This window comes from Leucopleurus acutus (genome assembly GCF_964270905.1).
Source record: "Leucopleurus acutus genome assembly, chromosome: 5".
NCBI lineage: Eukaryota > Metazoa > Chordata > Mammalia > Artiodactyla > Delphinidae > Leucopleurus > Leucopleurus acutus.
In genome coordinates, this window is record NC_139147.1 from 71704992 (window position 1) to 71723339 (window position 18348).

Consider the following 18348-nt stretch of genomic DNA (forward strand, 5'->3'; position numbering starts at 1 on the left):
AGACAAACTCCTAGAGAAGAATTTAGGTTTGAGTGCTGTTCCTGGAGGTGACTGCAATTTCACCACTTTCTCTTCTTAAGAAAGCAGTTTAATGGATAAACAAGGTCCTACTGTGTAGTAAAGGGAACTATATTCAATATCCTGTGATAAACCATAGTGGAAAAGAATATGAAAAAGAATATATATATATATATATATATGTATAACTGAGTCAATTTGCTGTACAGCAGAAATTAATACAACAGCATAAATCAACTATACTTCCATAAAATATTTTTTAAAAAGAAAGCAATTTAGACTTTTGAGTGAGAATGACTATGAATCAGCTCTAATTTATTAAAAAGAAAGTGACTCACCTGCAGCTCTAATTTGTTAAAAAGAAAGTGACTCACCTACTATTTATTAATAGTAACTAATTACAGTACTAATAGTACTAATTACGCTTCTAAGTTGGTATGGACAAATGCACGGATTGAGCTGCAGAGCTGTGTTGGAAAGTCCTTGGGTTCCTATTTAACCCAAAATGACTCTGCTTAGACTTTAAAAGGGGACTTCCTTTATTCAGAATTATGAGTAGATTTGTTTGTAGGACTCCATATTCTATACCTGCTCTCTCCTCAGTAAAATTCCAAAACTTGGTTTCTCTAGATAAGGTTTGGATTGGAAAACATACACTATGCAATTATTATTAGGCTTATTTTATTTTCCTAAAAACATAAATAAAAGCAACACTCTGTCATCTGGCTTTGAGTCACCAGACAGAAGCTATTTACATGCCAAACTTACTAAACTTATTATAGATTCTTGGCAATTAAATCTTGTCAGAGCCTGCATCACCTCTGCTAAAATCAGTATCAGCAGCAAAAGTTTCATGACTGCACAGCCCAATTTTTTAAGTAAAGATTTTTTTGTTTATAAAAGTAGTACAGCTCCATTTCCAGCAATATGGCAGAAGAGATAAGTCTTTACAAAACCTGCAAATGACAAATAATGTGTAATAAGTGTTGTCTGAATGCTGAACTGAGAACAGAAGAAAGAGAGGGAGACACTCAGGAGTGAAGGAGTTGAAAACTAAGAGGATAAGTAAGTGCTCTCGCAAGATATGCATGTATTTCTGAGATCTAGAGTTAGGGGATTTAAGGGCTTCATGGGGAAAGGAGACAGAATCTTAGATCAGGACACTGTAAATTGAGTATCTTATGCATAAAGCTGGAACCCTCAGTGAAAAGGTGGTCTAGAAAAAATTCAGAAAGAAAAAAGAAAAAGAAAGCTGAATGAACAATATAATTAAGAACAGCAGGACTTCCCTGCTGGTGCAGTGGTTAAGAATCCACCTACAAATGCAGGAGACATGGGTTCGAGCCCTGGTCCAGGAAGATCCCACATGCCATGGAGCAACTAAGCCCATGCGCCACAACTACTGAGCCTGTGCTCTAGAGCCCACGTGCCACAACTACTGAGCCCGCGTGCCACAACTACTGAAGCCTGTGTGCCTAGAGCCCATGCTCTGCAACAAGAGAAGCCACTGCAATGAGAAGCCTGCACACTGCAACAAAGAGTAGCTCCTGCTCACCAAACTAGAGAAAGCCCGCGCACAGCAATGAAGACCCAATGCAGCCAAAAGTAAAATTTAAAAAAATAAAAGTAAATAAATTTATATATATATAAAAAGAACAGAACTTAGTGATAGAAAAACAATTGAAAACAGAATAAGGCCAAAAGTTGTTTTTTTGAAGACAAAATAGACACACTGTTAGCAAAAGGAAGGAAATAATGAAGAAATAGACAATCTAAACAGACTTACAACTCATAAGGAGATTGAACCAACAAAGAAAAGCACTGGACCTGATGGCTTCACTGGTGAATTCTACGAAACACTTAAAGAAAAACTAACACCAATCCTTCTCAAACCTTTCCAATAAATTGAAGAGGCAGGAACACTTTCTAACTCATTCTTTTAGGCCAGAATTACCCTGATACCAAACCCAGACAACATTTATTGATAGATAAGTTGATAAGCAAATGTGATATATACGTACAATGGAATATTATTCAGCCTTAAAAAGGAACAAAATTCTGACATATGCTACAACATGGACAAATCTTGAGGACGTTATGCTAAGTGAAATAAGCAAGTCACGAAAAGATAAATATTGTATGATTCCACTTATATGAGGTACTTAGGCTTGTCAAAATTGAGACAGAAAGTAGAATGGCAGTTGCCAAGGGCTGGGGGGAAGAGGGAAGTGGGGAGTTATTGTTTAGTGGGTATAGACTTTCAGTTTTACAGATGAAAAGAATTCTGGAGATGGATGGTGGTGACAGTACCACAACATTATAAATGTATTTAATGTCACTCAAAAACAGTAAAGATAGTAAATTTTATGTATGTGTATTTTACCACAATTTAAAAAATTGAAAAGAAAGGTAATTGAGGACTTCCCTGGTGGTGCAGTAGTTAAGAATCCATCTGCCAATGCAGGGGACTTTGGTTCGAGCCCTGGTCCAGGAAGATCCCACATACAGCAGAACAACTAAGCCCATGAGCCACAACTACTGAAGCCCACGTGCCTAGAGCCCATGTCCGCAACAAGAGAAGCCACCGCTGTGAGAAGCCCGTGCACTGCAAGGAAGAGTAGGCCCTGCTCGCCACAGCTAGAGAAAAGCCCACGTGCAGTAACAAAGACCCAACACAGCCAAAATAAATTAATTAATTAAAAAATAAAAAAGAAAAGTAATTGAGAAAAATATAGGAAATCTGAATATAAACTATTCCAACCTGAATCATCAGTTAAAAGTGAAAAAGTCCATCCCTCACAAAATGTAGGTCGAGATGATTTTATAGGCAATTTTCACCAGACATTCAAGGAATAGATAATTTCAATTTATACAAACTCTTCCAGAGTTTAGTAAAAGAGGGAATGCTCTACAACTAATTTTGTAAGGTTAGTATAATACCAAGATGCAAAGACAGTATAAGAAAGGAAAACTATAGATCAGTAAATCTCAGTAATAGTATGGATGGAAATGTCTTAAACAAAATATTAGCAAGCCAAGTTCAATATTAGATTTATAAAAAATCATATCATGATCAAGCTGTTTAAACCAGAAATACAAGAAAAACATAAAACTTTATTAAAGTATATGAATCATCATATAAACAGAAGGAAAGGAAAACATGATCATCACAACAGATGCAGAAAAACTATTTGATAAAATTCAATACTCATCCCTGTTAAAATTCCTAGCAAACTAAAAATAGAAGTGAACTTCCTTAACCTCTCAACAATATCAATAAAACCCCGTAGTAAACATCATACTTAAAGATAAAACACTGGAAATATTTTCTTTAAAATTCAGAATGAGTCCAGGATGCCAGCTATAACAACTTCTATTTGACATCAGGCTGGAGGTCTAGCCAGTGCAATAAGATAAGAAAAATAAACAAAGTTATGAAGGTATAGAGAAGTTCTTTTTGGTATGGAAGGGAAGAAATAAATGTGTGATTATTTGCAGATGATATAATTGTTTACATAGAAAACTACCTAAATTTATAAATCATTAGCAAAGTTTTACATATACGACCAAAAAATTTTTAAATGACTGCATTCCTATACATCAGCAAAAAAAATTTTTTTGGTGGTAGTGTTTTTGATAGTGACAAATATAAAGTACATAAGAATAAATCCAACAAAAGATGTGCTTAATCTTTATGGACAAAGTTATACAATATTGAAATATATTAAAGAAGACATACTCATTATATAAAAATTGTAAACTATAGATCTTTGAAAGACCAAAACTTCATAATCTCACTCCCCAGACAATCATATTTTTATGTGTCCTTCCAGGATTTTTCCTATGTTTTAAAAAATATATAGTTCAAGTTACCTAGCATATATAACTTTGCATTCTTTTTAAAAATTTTACCTGATATAAGCATTTCTTCATGCTTTTATTCTTTGTACAGATAGCCTGAAGAAAGACAAATCTTTTCTGTCTCCGATGGTAGTTCTTTCTCTTCCTCCTTTTGTAGGCATGGAAGAGCTGGCTCAGGGGGATTGGGCCAGCTAATGTCAACAGAAAGATCTTGGGTGTTTTACATAAACACCACTGGCTCAGCTCTGGAGGTCCCCTTTCCTAACAAAGCCATTCCCTCAACCTGAAAACCTGCATTGTTACCATTCCCATTTCCCTACAAACAGCAGCAGCACAGGGGCAGGTCTCTCTCCTAGAACACTTCCTCCGTTGTGTCCTGCTATAACCCCCTCTCTCTGTGAAATAATGAGAGCTCAGGGATCATGTGCACTTTGCTTGGAAGTTTTTCCTTAATAAACCTTATTTTATGCTTGTTCCATGTGTTGCTAGTGTGTGTGGGGGGGTGTGTGTGGGGGTGGTGAGAGAGAGAGAGAGGGAAAGAGAGAGAGAGAAAGAGAGGGAGAGAGTCTGTGTCCCTTGTGGAACATTGGACATCACCTTTTTACATCAAATAATATTCCCATAATTAACTTACTGTTTGACACTTAGGCTGTTTACTATAAATAAAGCTTCGATGACTATCTTTCTGTATGATATTTTGTTTTGTTTTCATTATTTCAGCTCGTTGTCTCAACATAAATTTCTGTAAGTGGAATTACTGGTTAATGCTGTTATAAAAGTCTTCATGTCATTAATACGTACTGCCAAATTTCTTTGCAGAAAAGCTGTGCCAATGTACAGTCCCACTGGCAGTATATGAGCAAGTACATGTTTCCCAATACCCTCTCCCTTTGAGAAAAATCTTGTTTTGGCAGTACCAATTTTAGATATTGTCAAACAGGGCTGTGTCCTTTTGAATCTTTAAAGAACTTGCTAACCATGGGCTGAGTTGATTAGAGTGTCCTTTTCCAGCGTATAAGAAGGCAAGTGAGCCCCTTCACGTTGATGACAGAGTTTTACTGTTAGGTGCAGTCTTAACAAGTTTCTAAATCTGTAGGGCTCGTTATTAGAAAGAAGAGATTAGCATTAGTTACATCAAAACTACAGTATTGTATTTGTCTTTCACCACCATTTAAACAATGTCTTAAGACGCTCCTTCAACAGATTATTCAGCTATTTATGAAAACAATTTGCAGATAACCCAACCTGCTAAACTTGAGCAGGTTATTCTTAGGCACGAAATCCTGGTGAGGGAGGAAGGCTCTAGAGAAGTTGTTATTGGTAAGAAAGTGGTTCTCAAAAGATAGGGTGTATCCAAATCCCTGCGGGAGCTTGTAAGGATACGTTCTGGGTCCTACCACCACTTCCGATTCCCCATGTGTGGGGTGGGATCCAGAAACCTGCATTTTTTAAAAAAATTTTATTATTTATTTGTTTATTTATTTATGGCTGCGTTGGGTTTTCGTTGCTGTGTGCGGGTTCTCATTGCGGTGGCTTCTGTTGTTGTGGAGCACGGGCTCTAGGCGCATGGGTTTCAGTAGCTGTGGCTCGAAGGCTCTAGGGCACAGCCTCAGTAGTTGTGGCGCACGGGCTTAGTTGCTCCGCGGCATGTGGGATCTTCCCAGACCAGGGCTCGAACCCGTGTCTCCTGCATTGGCAGGCGGACTCTCAACCACTGAGCCACCAGGGAAGCCCCAGAAACCTGCATTTTAACATGTGCCCAGGGTGATTCTGATACAGGTGGTCTATGGGCCACATTTTAAGAAACACCGTCCTTAAAATGATAGTATCTGCTCTTAACATTTTTTTGTAAGCTAAAACCACCTTACCGAAGCCACAGATATTGGGGGTCTTGACCATGCTTTGTTCTAAAGAATATTCCCAGCCTTATTCTTGCTGCTCAAGCTTTGCTGGAATGAATTGACCTTGTCTTTTAGCAGAACTCAAGTCAGGCTTTTCAGTTTTCATCAGATTGTTAGACAGCGGAAGCGCATCATTCTCACCCTGGCCAAATACGTAATATGTTTGCAGAGCAGAGAGCTGAGGATTTGACTGTGGAGAGTTGCTATTTGAGAGAAATATGTTTCTCCTCTCCTCTCCTCTCCTCTCCCGTCCTCTCTCTCCTTTCTCTATGACACTCTACCTTCTACTTCACTGAAAAGACCAAAGCCATCTAACTTGATCTCCTTCAATGTCCCAAGAACCTCTCCACCAGGAAATGTCTCTGTCTTCACCAGGTACCTTATTCTACCTAAAAAGAAAGGCTAAGTCTTCACTGAAAGGCTGTGTACACGCACGCACGTACGCATGCCCAGTGCCCTGTCTGTTTCCTCCTTCCCCCCTCAGATGGCTTAGTCCATCACTTCCCTCTGTCTGAGGGTCTCTTTGTGCATTGTTCCTTCTCTTCTCCTGACTATCATGCCCAGGTCTTTCTTGACCTAAAATAAAAGTCTCTCATCCATATTGTGTCCTCCACATCCCTATCTGTCATTTCAGATGAGCATCCTGACAGAGGGGTCTACACTCTCCACATGTTCTTTATCATCTACTCCTTACACTCTCTCCTCCACCTCAGTCACCTTGCTGAAAACACTTTCCTCCAGAGTTACCAGAAAACTCCTTCCTAAGCACCAAAACAAATTTTCTTCTCTGTTCCCATTAATTTCTGTAAAATTTGGCACCATCCATTCACTCATTCAACAAACATTTATTGAGCATCTACCTCAATAGTCTCTCCCTGACCAGTGTCCCTTTGGTATTTGCACAGTATTGCCCTCACAGAAGCTGAAGGATTCTTTCCTCCCAACACGTTCCTTAGGTTAATTGTAACTTCAGTTAACTGAAGATATTCAGATATTCAGGCCAGAAATCCCTGAGTCATCTTTGATTCCTTCCTCTTCCTTGTTGCCAGCAACAGAGTTTGGGACCAACTATTATTCCTCCAAATTACTGTATTTCTCCCACACTGTCTCCTGTTCACTTTGCTGTGTTATCCTCATTAACTATTGTAGCCACCTCTTAACTGCTCTTCCTGATTCCTCCATTTCCCACCCTGACTCTTAGCTTCCATCACACCACTGCTGGGCTGATCTTCAGCTATGGGGACCAGGAAGGGGAATTTCTACTATCGCCTCCGTAGCAGAGATCGCTTTAGAAAACACCTGGATTGCCTGCCCTAGAAGGCAGCTGCTTGGATCCTGAGGGCAGGGTCTCATTGTTTTATCACAGCCATGGAGACTGGTGGCTGGAATTGGTCCTGTCATCCTCTCACTACTGACAAGGAAACCAGGGTCCTCAGAGGGAGGCCACTTGGTGCTGGCTGACCTTCCTCTGGTTGTGGCTGAGAAGAGTGTTTGAGAGTCTTGTCAGTGGCTCTGTCTGCACTGCAGAATGGTTTCTGTAATAAGGAATGCCTCTTAGCCAGGCATTTCTACCCTGTTGGCAGTTTCTGTGGAGATACTGTCTTCACATCAAGTTCTTGAGTGTCAACTGACTTGTGATTAACTGACCCACACCATTGGGAATAGGAATTTATTTCATACTTCTCTCATCAGGCATATTTTCACTCTATAAATAATAACAATTTTGATACCACATATTTGTGGAGTGCTTTATCGCTTCTCTTAGTTAACAGTACCCCCATTTCACAGATGAGGAAACTGAGATTTGGAGAGGTTAAGTGACTTGCCCAACATTGCATACCTTGTGAGGGACAGGGCTCAGCTGTGGGGCTGTCACCAAGTGCATGGTCTCTCCACAATTTGGGCTCTTCAAACGCTACCTCAGGAGAGATAAAGTAAGGGACGGTGACTGACCTGCCCGAGCTCTTGGCCTGCCACGTGCAGTGGTCTGAGCCTGGGAACAAGTCTGACACATTTTCAGGGGCAAGTGACACCAGGAGGTTTCTGCCAATTTTCTTGGTGTCCCCTTGTCTGTGATGATGTTGGAGTGAGTTGTGATGGCTGCTGACCTCTTGCAGTGATAAGACTGCTGTCAGAAGACACGTGTCACCTAAAATGGATAGTTTCAAAGAAGTTCTTCCAGAGGAGGAACCTGCATCTAAGGACAGTGAGGACATCAGAGCTGGCACTAAGGTGGAGCATTCCTCACTCGGAGTCCTGGAACCCTCCATGGATTTCTCTGCTACCACTGCAGTCAGAGGTCTCCCCGCAAGGCCGTTATTCTTCTCCCCTTGAACTGTGTCCGGTGGGAGATGGCCAGCTCTTGCCCCTGTGCTCTCAGGGCTGCGGGGACGGCCAGCGTGATGGTGCTGACAGGCCTCATTTCTCCTGTGTGACTCCAGAGGTATGAGGCGGTGGCGGGTGTGTTGTTGACTCAGGTGAAGGAGTGGTGGCAGAAGCGGTGAAGATAGTGGGAGATAGCGTTCCCACATAGTGGTGACGTCACTCCCTGAGGAGAAAACAAAACAAAGCCTGTGTCTTGCTGACGTGCATTGTGGCCAGAGGCTTCTTCTTCGTGCCTGGTCTGTTTGTCTTGAGTTATTCTTGGAACTGGAGGTGAGGAACCCATATGCCATTTCACCCACAAAGTTTCACTTTGCTGCTGTTATTTCCTGATCTGTGGGGCTCTTCACTGGGCTGTGCCTAGGGCAGCATAGAGCCAAGGAAACCACCCAATGGCAAGATTCACCTTGAAGAGAAAGTTGACTCACAGGTGGGTGGCAGGTGCCCTGAAAATTGTGAAGAAGTTGGAGGAAAGGGGCAGAACCACCCTCCTTGCCATGCTATGCCGGGAGACCAGGGCCATTTGTATGTGTGTCAGCCTCAGAATCGGCATAGCCCCCCATCTTCAACGGGATGCAGCCTCAGCCCCTCCCACAGAGGAGGAAGGAGGGTGTAGAAACTGCTGCTCACAGAGAGCTGGGTCTGCACTTCCCAGGATCAAGGATGAAGACTGTCATCCTCTCAGACATTCTTGGTGACCAAAGGCTGAAATTTCTGAAAGGTTCCTGGGCTGTGGGTGATTTCAGGCTTCTGCCCCTCTGTGGTCAGGATTTGGGAGCTGGAGAATTCCCAGAGCTGTCCCTCAGGGATGATGGGTGGGTGTTAGGTAATGGATGTGATGGCTGTTGGAGCCCCTGCTATCGGAACTGTGACAGGTGACAGTGGAGCTGGTGGCTGTGTTTGTGTTCCTGCTGTTAGAGGAAACAGAAACTGTGACCACTGTTGTGTCTGCTGGGTATCTTTCCTCCATTGTTCCTAGAATTCATGATGAGGAAAGATGCTTACTCAAAATGCCCTTAGGATAACTGATCTCAAGATATCTCCAGCACCTAGAACGATGGCTGGCATATGGGAATTACTTCATAGACATCCGCTGAATGAATGAATTCATGTGTTCCCATCCCCTAGTCTTTGGTCCCTTTAGCTGAGGGAGGGTGAAATGGTATCAATTTCTCCTGTGACTGTCACAGTGGTCCCGGGGTCAGGAGACCAACACGACGGCTGCAGCCTGGGCAGTGTGAACACTGCTGTGGCAAAAGGTAGCCAAACTCCTGAGGGCCACCCTTGGCTAGGAGGGTGGGCCTGCCTCGACTGGGGCCAGGGAGAGACAAGCTCCGAAACCAAGATATTGGAAGCTGGAGATGGGACTTCTGAGGCAAGGAGGGCATCGAGGAAAAGGAAAGTTGGAGCTGTGCCGAGCAGACGGTAAGAGCTAGGTTGTGACGCTTCTTGACTTGGTTCCAGAGTTTCTGGGGTTATCACCAGGGCAACCTTAGTGCTGCTACACCTAACGTCTGCTACACCAGACATTAGGTCAAATAACCTGTGGTGATATCCAAGGTGAAGAATAGGCATTGTTTGGGGTGTGACTTCAGTGGGTACAGTTGCGAAGGAGAGATAAAGTTCTTGCTTTGAAGCCAAATGGGAATCCAATTTTCTTTGATGTTATTGACCTAATTTTTTTTGCAGTCAGCTCTAGGAGATTGCTCCATTTACTGATGAGGAAAAGAAGGGAGGCTTGAGAAAGCTGTAAAGACGTCAGTGAATTTTCCGATACCCCGGTTCCCTCAGAACATAGGTCAGCTGGTCTCTGACTTGGGGGAGTAGGGAATGAAGCGGGAAGATGATACGGCAGTAACTATTATGATTTGGTGTTTGTTTGGTTGTTTTAGTTGTGATTCCAGACAGACGTGGTACTGCTGACGCCCCCTAACAAGGTCCCTTCTGAGACCGACAGGGACAAGTCAATGGAGACAAGGCCACAGAGTGGTTAAGAGTGTGGGTTCCACAGACTCACAGACATAGATAGAAAACAAACTCATGGTTACTGAAGGGGAAGCGGGAGGGATAAATTAGGAATTTGGAATTAACAGATATACACCACTACATGTAAAATAGATAAACAACAGGGTCCTACTGTCTAGCACAGGGAACCATATTCAATATCTTAAAATAAACCATAATGGAGAAGAATATGAAAAATAATATATATGTATATATCAATACATATAACTGAATCACTTTGCTGTATACCAGAAACTAACACAACATTATACATCAACCATACGTCAATTTCAAAAAAAAAAATGACTGTTGTTTCCAGAGTCGAACTGACCAACATTCACTGTTTGACTTGGGCAAGTTACTTGACCTCTCTGAGGCTTGAGGTCCTTATCTATAAAAGTGGGATGATGGTAGATAATAGTAATACCAACGGGGTAATGTATGTAAAATGCTTAGCTCAGTTCCTAAACTCAATAAAGGGCACTCTGCATGGCCTGTTATCTTGGTCTTTACAAGGTCCTGAGATGCCAGATTGCTGCCTGACAAAGGCAGCAATCCTTGGGACTATGTCCTTATTATGGCAGAAGCTCTGTTTGCTGCTGTTTTTACTGTTATCCACGCCCTTCCCAGATCTCCACTGCTACCACTAGGCCATCATAGCACCTTCTGCCTGGACTCCCGCAGCCAGCTCCTAACTAGTTTTGGTTTCACCCTTGCCCCCTTCCAATCCATTTCCCTCCATGGTATCCAGAGCAACCATTCCAAAGTTCAGATCTGATCACATCCCTCCTTTAGCTAAAACCCCTTACTGTCTGCTCATTTTAGTTCCTTAAAATCCACAATCCATTCCACGGCTTACAAGGCCCTACATCACCTGGACCTGTCTACCTCTTTCAAGTCCTCCAAAGGGTCAAGCTCTTTCCTTACTCTGCACATCTTCCCCTGCCTGGTTCATGCTCCCTCTCCCTCCTCCACTGCCCCCCCCCACTACTCTCCCCAACCCCACCAATTTCCACCTCACTTACTACTTAACCTTCAGGTCTCAGCTCACGTGTCCGGCACTTCCTCAGAGAGGCCTTGGTGGACTTACTAATCCAAATGAAGTTTCCCTATTTTACTCTCATCATAATACTTGTTCAACATAACACCACATTTGCAGTTGGGAATTTTTCTGTAATTATTTCATGTCTCTCTGCATATTAGGTCTTAGCTCCAGGAGGCTGGGCCCCATCTGTTCCATTCTTCACTGTGTTCACACAGCACTGCCTAGAACAATGTCAGGCGCATAGGAGACACTCCTTAAATAGTTGTTTAACTAACAAATGTATGAATGAATGAATGAATGAATGAACGAATGAACGAATATCTCAGCACGAGGTGTGGGTGCTTCTGTTCATCCTCCACCAATGAGCAGGGCTGGATTATAGAGCTTGTGTACCACAATGCAAATGCAGTGACCGAGGAGTCAGGGGACCTGCCTTCTAGGCCCAGCTGCCCTATTTACAGGCTGTGCGGCCTCACACAAGCTTGGGAGGCTGGAACCATGACTTCGTCATCCTTGTGTCCAGAGCATTTGGCATGAGTGGAAATTCAGCAAGTGAATGAATAACTCCACACTCTTTCCTGTTCTGAATTCCTCCAAACCCACTGTCAAACTCCAACTGCAATTTTAGTCGGGGACATCTGTATAGAGCGGAGATGTATTTGCAGACCTTAAAAATGCACACTAGGAGAACCGAGCTGCCTGCCGCAAAGCCAGCACCCTCCGTAGGAGCCTGGCCACGACTATGGAGGCCTCATGTGCAAACACAGACGCCCAGTTCCTGGGGCTGCTTTGGAGTCTCATGGAAAATGTTGAGTATTTAAACCTCTATGAAATGCCAACAAATTGAGTCCATTTCAACTGAACTCTTCAGTGCTGTGCTGGGGACAGGGACACAACAGTGACTAAGTATTTGTTGCCATGAATTCAGCCTGGTGGAAGGTGAAAGGTTGGAAGTAGGAGGAGAGATGGCTGGAAAGTCCTCAGTCCTGGCCTTGGGAGAGGTGGCTGGGTGGCTGCATCTCTGAAGCATTCAGCAGCACCACGAAACCAGAGAACAGACACGGTAGCAAACTGCTTGTTTGAGCACGTAAAAGGCCGACAGCTTCTTGGCCTCTCCTGGCAATGGAGACGTAAATCACTGGTGTGTCAAACCCTGCCAGGACAGCCTCTGCCTCCGGAGCCCAGAAACCGAGGGTGTGGAGGAGATTGCCACACAAGGAAGCGTGCATCCGCGATGTCAGGGAGCGGGGCCTCTGCCCCACGGTGGAGCTGGCATCAGTTCATGCAAGATGCCACATTCTGAATAAACCGAGCAGACACTTGCAAACCCACAGGAAGATCGGGGGTGGCTTTTTAGAGCTCAAAGATCCTTGGATGAATGGGAATGCCCCCGAGCCAACAGAGGTGCCCTCTCCACTCTGCCTCCATCATCCTCCTGCCCCAGCTTCCCAGCTCTGAAATGCAGTGGTCCCAAAATATTGCCATTTGCAGCAACATGGATGTATCTAGACAGCATCATACTAAGTGAAGTAAGTCAGGCAGAGAAAGACAAATATCATAGGATGTCACTTATATGCGGGATCTAAAGAATAATACAAATGGATCTGTATACAAGATAGAAATAGACTCACAGATGTAGAAAACAAACTTATGGTTACCAAAGGGGAAAGGAGGGGCAGGGATAAATTAGGAGTATGGGGTTAATAGATACGCACTACTGTACATAAAATAGATATATAAGGATCTACTGTATGGCACATGAAGCTGTATTCAATATCTTGTAATAACCTATAATGGAAAAGAATCTGAAGGTGTACACCTGAAACTAACACAATATTGTAAATCAACTATAGTTTAATACATTGTAAAATAAAATAAAATTTAAAAGATAACATGCAGGGGTCTGTCAAACAAGATGTTATGGATCTTCTACTTTGTACTAGATATTACTTTATTTAATCTTCACCACAACCCTGGGAAATAGCTTCTTTCCACTTCACTAATTTTGCCAATGAAGACACCAAGTTAAAGTTTTTTCTCTCACAAATTCTGGGCTGGTAAGAGGCAATTTTGACATGGGGTCTCCTGGTTTGAACTTCCTGCTTTTTGCCATACATTTTGCAAGCCATTGACTTAAATTTGATTGATTTTCCTGTTCAGGGACTTCCTCCTTTTGGAAGCCCACAAGCCCAGGGAGGGTTTCCTGGGGTGGGGGGCAGATAGCCTGTGGAGGGCTTGGGTGCCATTGGTGGCAAGTTGGGTGGGCCTCCCCTAAACCAACAGACAGATTAGAGGTTCTCGGAGAGAAGGGAAGCAGGAGAGCCCTCCCTGGGGCCCTCTGTGGCCGTGCATCTCCACCGTCCTGCACTTGCTACAGTCCCATCACCTCCCAGTGGCTGTGCAGGGCAGTGGCCCCTCGGTTACTGGGCCACTGATAGTATGGGAGACTGAGGCTTATTTTACCGCATTTTCTTGACAGAGGGCGTGGAATCAGGGTTGCCAGGCTTCCTTCTAGGCCATTCCTGCCGGGAGCCACCTGTAGGCACCAAGTCTCCTCTGGCTCCCTGTCCAGTCTACCTCTGTCCACCCTTCTCTTCCCCTTTCCCCTTCAGGATCCGGGGCTTTTTCCTAAGGAAGCCCTTACACTACAGCACCTTCATGGAAACCCCAGGGTTTCTCCCTTCAACCTGGGGTGAAGGCTCAGACACCTGCTCCAAGGATGACCCAGGCCTGGCTGAGGGTGCTGGCAGCAACGTGGAAGCAGACCCTGGGTTCACATATAGGCAGGTCACTTGTGAGTCCCCTTCAGGGAGCCAAGGGAATGGGACTGACCAGTTCCCACTTTCCCAGAACTCCCCACCCCGGCAGACGTGGGGCACCCACTGCCTGTCCAGCAGAGACTACTTTTCCCTCCAAGGTCCTCTGGATGCTCAATCACAGGCCTGCGGCACCACCTCCCATCCCACTCCCCCTCCTTTCCTGACCCTGCTCCATCCTGTGCCCTTTCGCAATGCACGGGACTCGGTTCCAGGGCACCCTGCGCGGCTTCAGAGCCATCGTGGGGACTCCCTTCCAACTTCAAGGTCCTCCTCTCGCCCACACCCCATTGCTCCCCACCTGCCTTCCCCTGCCCACTCCCACCCCAGTCCTTGCCCGTTAAGAACTTAGCAATCCAGGGGCCATGCCATCCTTTTTCCATAGGGGAACGGAGGCCTGGAGAGAGATACAATAGGACCTGGTAATGAGACCAGATCACTTAGCAGCAGAGCCAAGACTGGACCCAAGGTCCCTAAATCCAAGCCCCCTTCTCCCCATTGCCCATGGTCATGACTCCTACAGACACCACTTAGTTTACCCCCAGGAACAGACCCTGTGGGGCTGGCAACAGAAGGTTCCGAAGGCTCCTTCCGGCCTCTGTTTCCTCACTGTGTGATGAGTAGGGAGGATGAGGGGCTTTGGGTGTGAGGGTGGTGTAGATGGTGGGCGTTCCGTTTGGTCTTAGCCAAGCCCTTAAACATTTCAAGGAAGGTGGAATCTTCCACATCCTTGGCATTGTGCCTCTTACTATCTGTAAGAGAATGTGTTCCTCTGACCCACTGTGTGAGAAATGATTCCTTGGGTGAAGGCTTCCCCGGGCCTGCTGAGGAGGGGAGGGAGCTGTGATTATATCTTTGGTTTGGGCTCCTGACCCCTCACCGTCTCCTGGCCCCAGAAACTTTCAGAAGACTCAGACACCCAGAAATACAGAATGAAACCTGGCCCTGGGGCCAGGGGGGCAGCTTGGAAGGTAGTGAGGAAGGGACAGGGGACCCAGGGGGAGCTTCCCCAAAAGGCCTTAGTTCCAGCTCTAGTTGCAGCTCCAGATAGAGGCGGGCAGGCAGGGTGTAGAGGAGGCCAAGGCCAACGCCAGGGCTATGAGCCCTGCCCTGGGGGCATTAGCCCAAGAGGAAGCTTTTAAACCCAAGTTCAGAGGCAAGAAGCCGACTGCCTGTCTCAGCTGCCCGTCTCAGCTGCCCTTTTGTCCTGCCTTTTTTCTCCAAGCCAGTCGCTTCTTTTCTCCCCTGGTCCTTCCTTTCTATCCTGCCTGTCTCCTCCGATTCCCTCCTCTCTCTGGATCTACTTTGCTTTGATTCATCTGTTTCTCACCTGTCTTTTCCTCTGACTCTATATCTTTCTGCAAGTTTTTCTTCTGGGTGTTATCCAGCTTTCCTGTTTTTCTGTGTCATTCCTTCTCAACTCTCTCTCCCTTTTTCTACAGTTCTGCCTACCTGTCTCTTTCCACAAAATAAGCCCTGGTTCCCCCAGTGAGTTTCCCCAAACCAGGACACTCCTTGTTTGAGCACGTAAAAGGCCGACCTCTCTGCTTCTCTCTGTCTCTACATCCTCCTTCCTCGGTCTCTTTAGCGTTCTCCCTCTCTCTCCCCTATATTGTCCCATCTCTATCCATTCACCTCTCTCTATCTCTCTGTCTCTGTCTCTCTCCCCATGATAGACCCCAGCTCCTCGGATGGGATCGGCGACGTCAGCTACCCCGTCCCCAGAATGCTGCCCCAGGTGCACCACTTACCCAGGAGCACTGGCCCAAGGATGCAGGAACACAAGCAGCTCAGGAACACCCAGGGGACCCTCCTGCAGTGGACACCCCTCATGGCTCCAGAAAGAGTCCCTCACGCTCCCCTGGGAAAGCTCCTCAGCACAGAAGTGGTAGTGCAAGCAGCAGCACCTCTCCCCACTGGCTGCTGGCCTTAAACAGGTGTATTTCCCTGAGAGGCCAGAGTACCAGGGGAAGCGGATAAAAGAAGGTGGGGCCCCTGCCAATCATCCTTGACCCATCTTTCCTTTCCTCAATCTCCACCCCCTTCCCCCACCAGGAAAAAAATATAAACAGGCTGCTCTGTTCCTAGTCAGCCTGGGCCAAGTAGGGGGAGGGATGGGAGGGGCATGTAGGGGAATAGAAACCACGACACACGGAAATGAGGGCCCCCTGTCCTGCCTGGTGTCCTGGGCTGCCCCTCTCTTGCCGGCGTTTCGGACTGCCACAGCGGGAGCAGCCGGGTCATTTCAGGAGGAAGGGCAGGGCAGAACGGGAAAGAGAGGGGCTAAGAGGGAGTGAGTTTGGGGTTGTATGAATAGGAGAGTGAAACTTGAGGAGACCCTAAGAAATATGGCAAGTGGGGGGAACAATGTGGGGTGAGAGGTGGGAATCAGAAATACCCCCCCACCCCGTATGCTACTTGTGGGATGGAGGACTGGGCTCGGAATATCTGCTCAGTGCTAGGCACAGGGTAGACCCTCACCAAATGGTGAATTTCCTCTTTCCAGGACAGGACGCAGCAGAACCAGGGTCCAGAAAGCCCAAGGCAACCTGGGAAAGCTGCTTGAGAGATCTGGGCTGGGTAGTGTGGTAGAGAGTAGAACCTGGGGAGAAGGAATTGTGAGCCCATGAGGAAGTAGGGGCTGCTCCTGGAGACCTTGGAGACCAGTGCACCCCATTTTGACTTCTTGGGACTCACAAGCATAACCAAGAAGGGACAGGAACGCCAAACTGAGCGTGTCAGGCAGAGTTTGATGGGGAAAGAAGGTAGCCGGTATAGTTCTGCAAAGGACAGCAACAGCGATGTTCCCCCACCCTTTGCCACGGTGTGAACCCCTGCTTCCCTGGTTTCTCCAGACTTCATTCCCTGAGTGTGGGGTCCGTGGAGTGACTGGTCCCCAGGCAGGGAGCTCAGGCTCTCACTGCACAGCCTAGGATGAGGAATCGGCATTTCTACGTTCCCAGGCAGAAACCTGGAGACATCCAAAGACGAGTGGATGGCTACACTGTGGTGCCGTCTCAGAGGACCAGGAAGGCTCCACCACCTTGTCGGCTACTTGCTTTCTGAAGCTGAAATCCCAATTACAGCCAAAGCCCAAAGGCTGGACTTTCCAGTTATAGTGCAACTGCTTCAGAGAAGTAGCATGGTCCCCCCAACAGTCCCACCTCTGTATGGATCCATTGATCCCATTCTTTCCCAGGAGAAGGAAACCCATAAGGGTAAAGAATTTTAAGCATAGAGCAGTGGGACAGGATACGAGGAAGATGTCACTGGAAAAAATGTACATAGACGCCAAGACCAACTTGGTCTCTTAATCAGTTTTTCTGTGTCAGCTCTTGCTCATGAGTTCTTTCTATTAACTTGCTATGTGTTTTGTTTGGTGACATTTACTGGACTACAGTTTCCTATTTAGAAGAGAAAAAAGCATTCCAGGTTAGACCAAAGTAAGAGTTGGACATCTTGTCGACCTAACACAGCAAACCTCCCACTTTCCAATGCAAGGGACACTGGAGGCGCAGAGTGTTCTCCAGAAGCTACTGTGGTGGCCAAGACTCCAACTGGGCTCAGGATACCTGAACTTGAATCCCAGCTCTGCCACCCAAGGCAAGTCACAGCCTCTTTGAGACTTATTTTCCTCATCTATAAAATAAGGATAATATGTCAAAGAAAAAACAGAGCTGGACGGGTAGTTAAAGCATAAAAACAGATTTTATTCAGGACTCTTGCAATGTGAGAAAAGGGACCTCAGTATAGACCCAGACTCAACTCCAAATATAGCATGAGCAAGTGGGAATTTATAGCCAAGAAGCAGGGTAAGGGTCAGTGGATAGAAAATTACTAAGAAAAAACATCAGGGGTGAGCGGATTCTGGCTAAACCAACCTAACAGGACTTTTGGCCAAAGACAGGCCAGGGTGATCAGACATCACCTTGGAGGGATGGAGGAGGATGAAGCACCTGATCAGACATTGAGAGTTCCGGATATTGAGGATGGGACACTCTTGCTAAACTGACTTGGCAGGGCTCTTGCTAAAACCGGATTTTACAGGGAAGTGCACAGACGGGCCTAGAAGGAAGTTTAGGAGCCTGACTAAAGTTCAGTCAAACAAAAGTCTTTGTCAAATAACACCTACCCAAAAGGTTGTGAAAATAAAATGAGCTCAAACATGTGAAAGTGCTTTATAGTTGTGAAGACACCTGTAGAGGGCACTTGGCCTCTCGTTTCATCCTGACACCAACCCTGAAGGTAGAAACAAGTGAGGGAAGCAGGGCATGAAGAGGAGTCTGGAGAAGAATTCCAGGCTCATTTGCATACTGAGGTC

At 45.6% G+C, this 18348-nt stretch overlaps 1 protein-coding gene across 1 annotated transcript in view; it reads right to left on the reverse strand.

The window, feature by feature from the left end:
* The window catches only part of MUC4 (mucin 4, cell surface associated), a gene marked incomplete at both ends in the record, with an annotated part of 46811 nt that extends 30951 nt beyond the window's left edge, over positions 1–15860 (reverse strand). The window contains 1 exon segment of the mRNA XM_082839257.1: positions 15779–15860. Within this exon segment, the coding sequence (XP_082695383.1) occupies positions 15779–15860 (82 nt within the window).
* Between the last annotated feature and the right edge of the window lie 2488 nt (positions 15861–18348).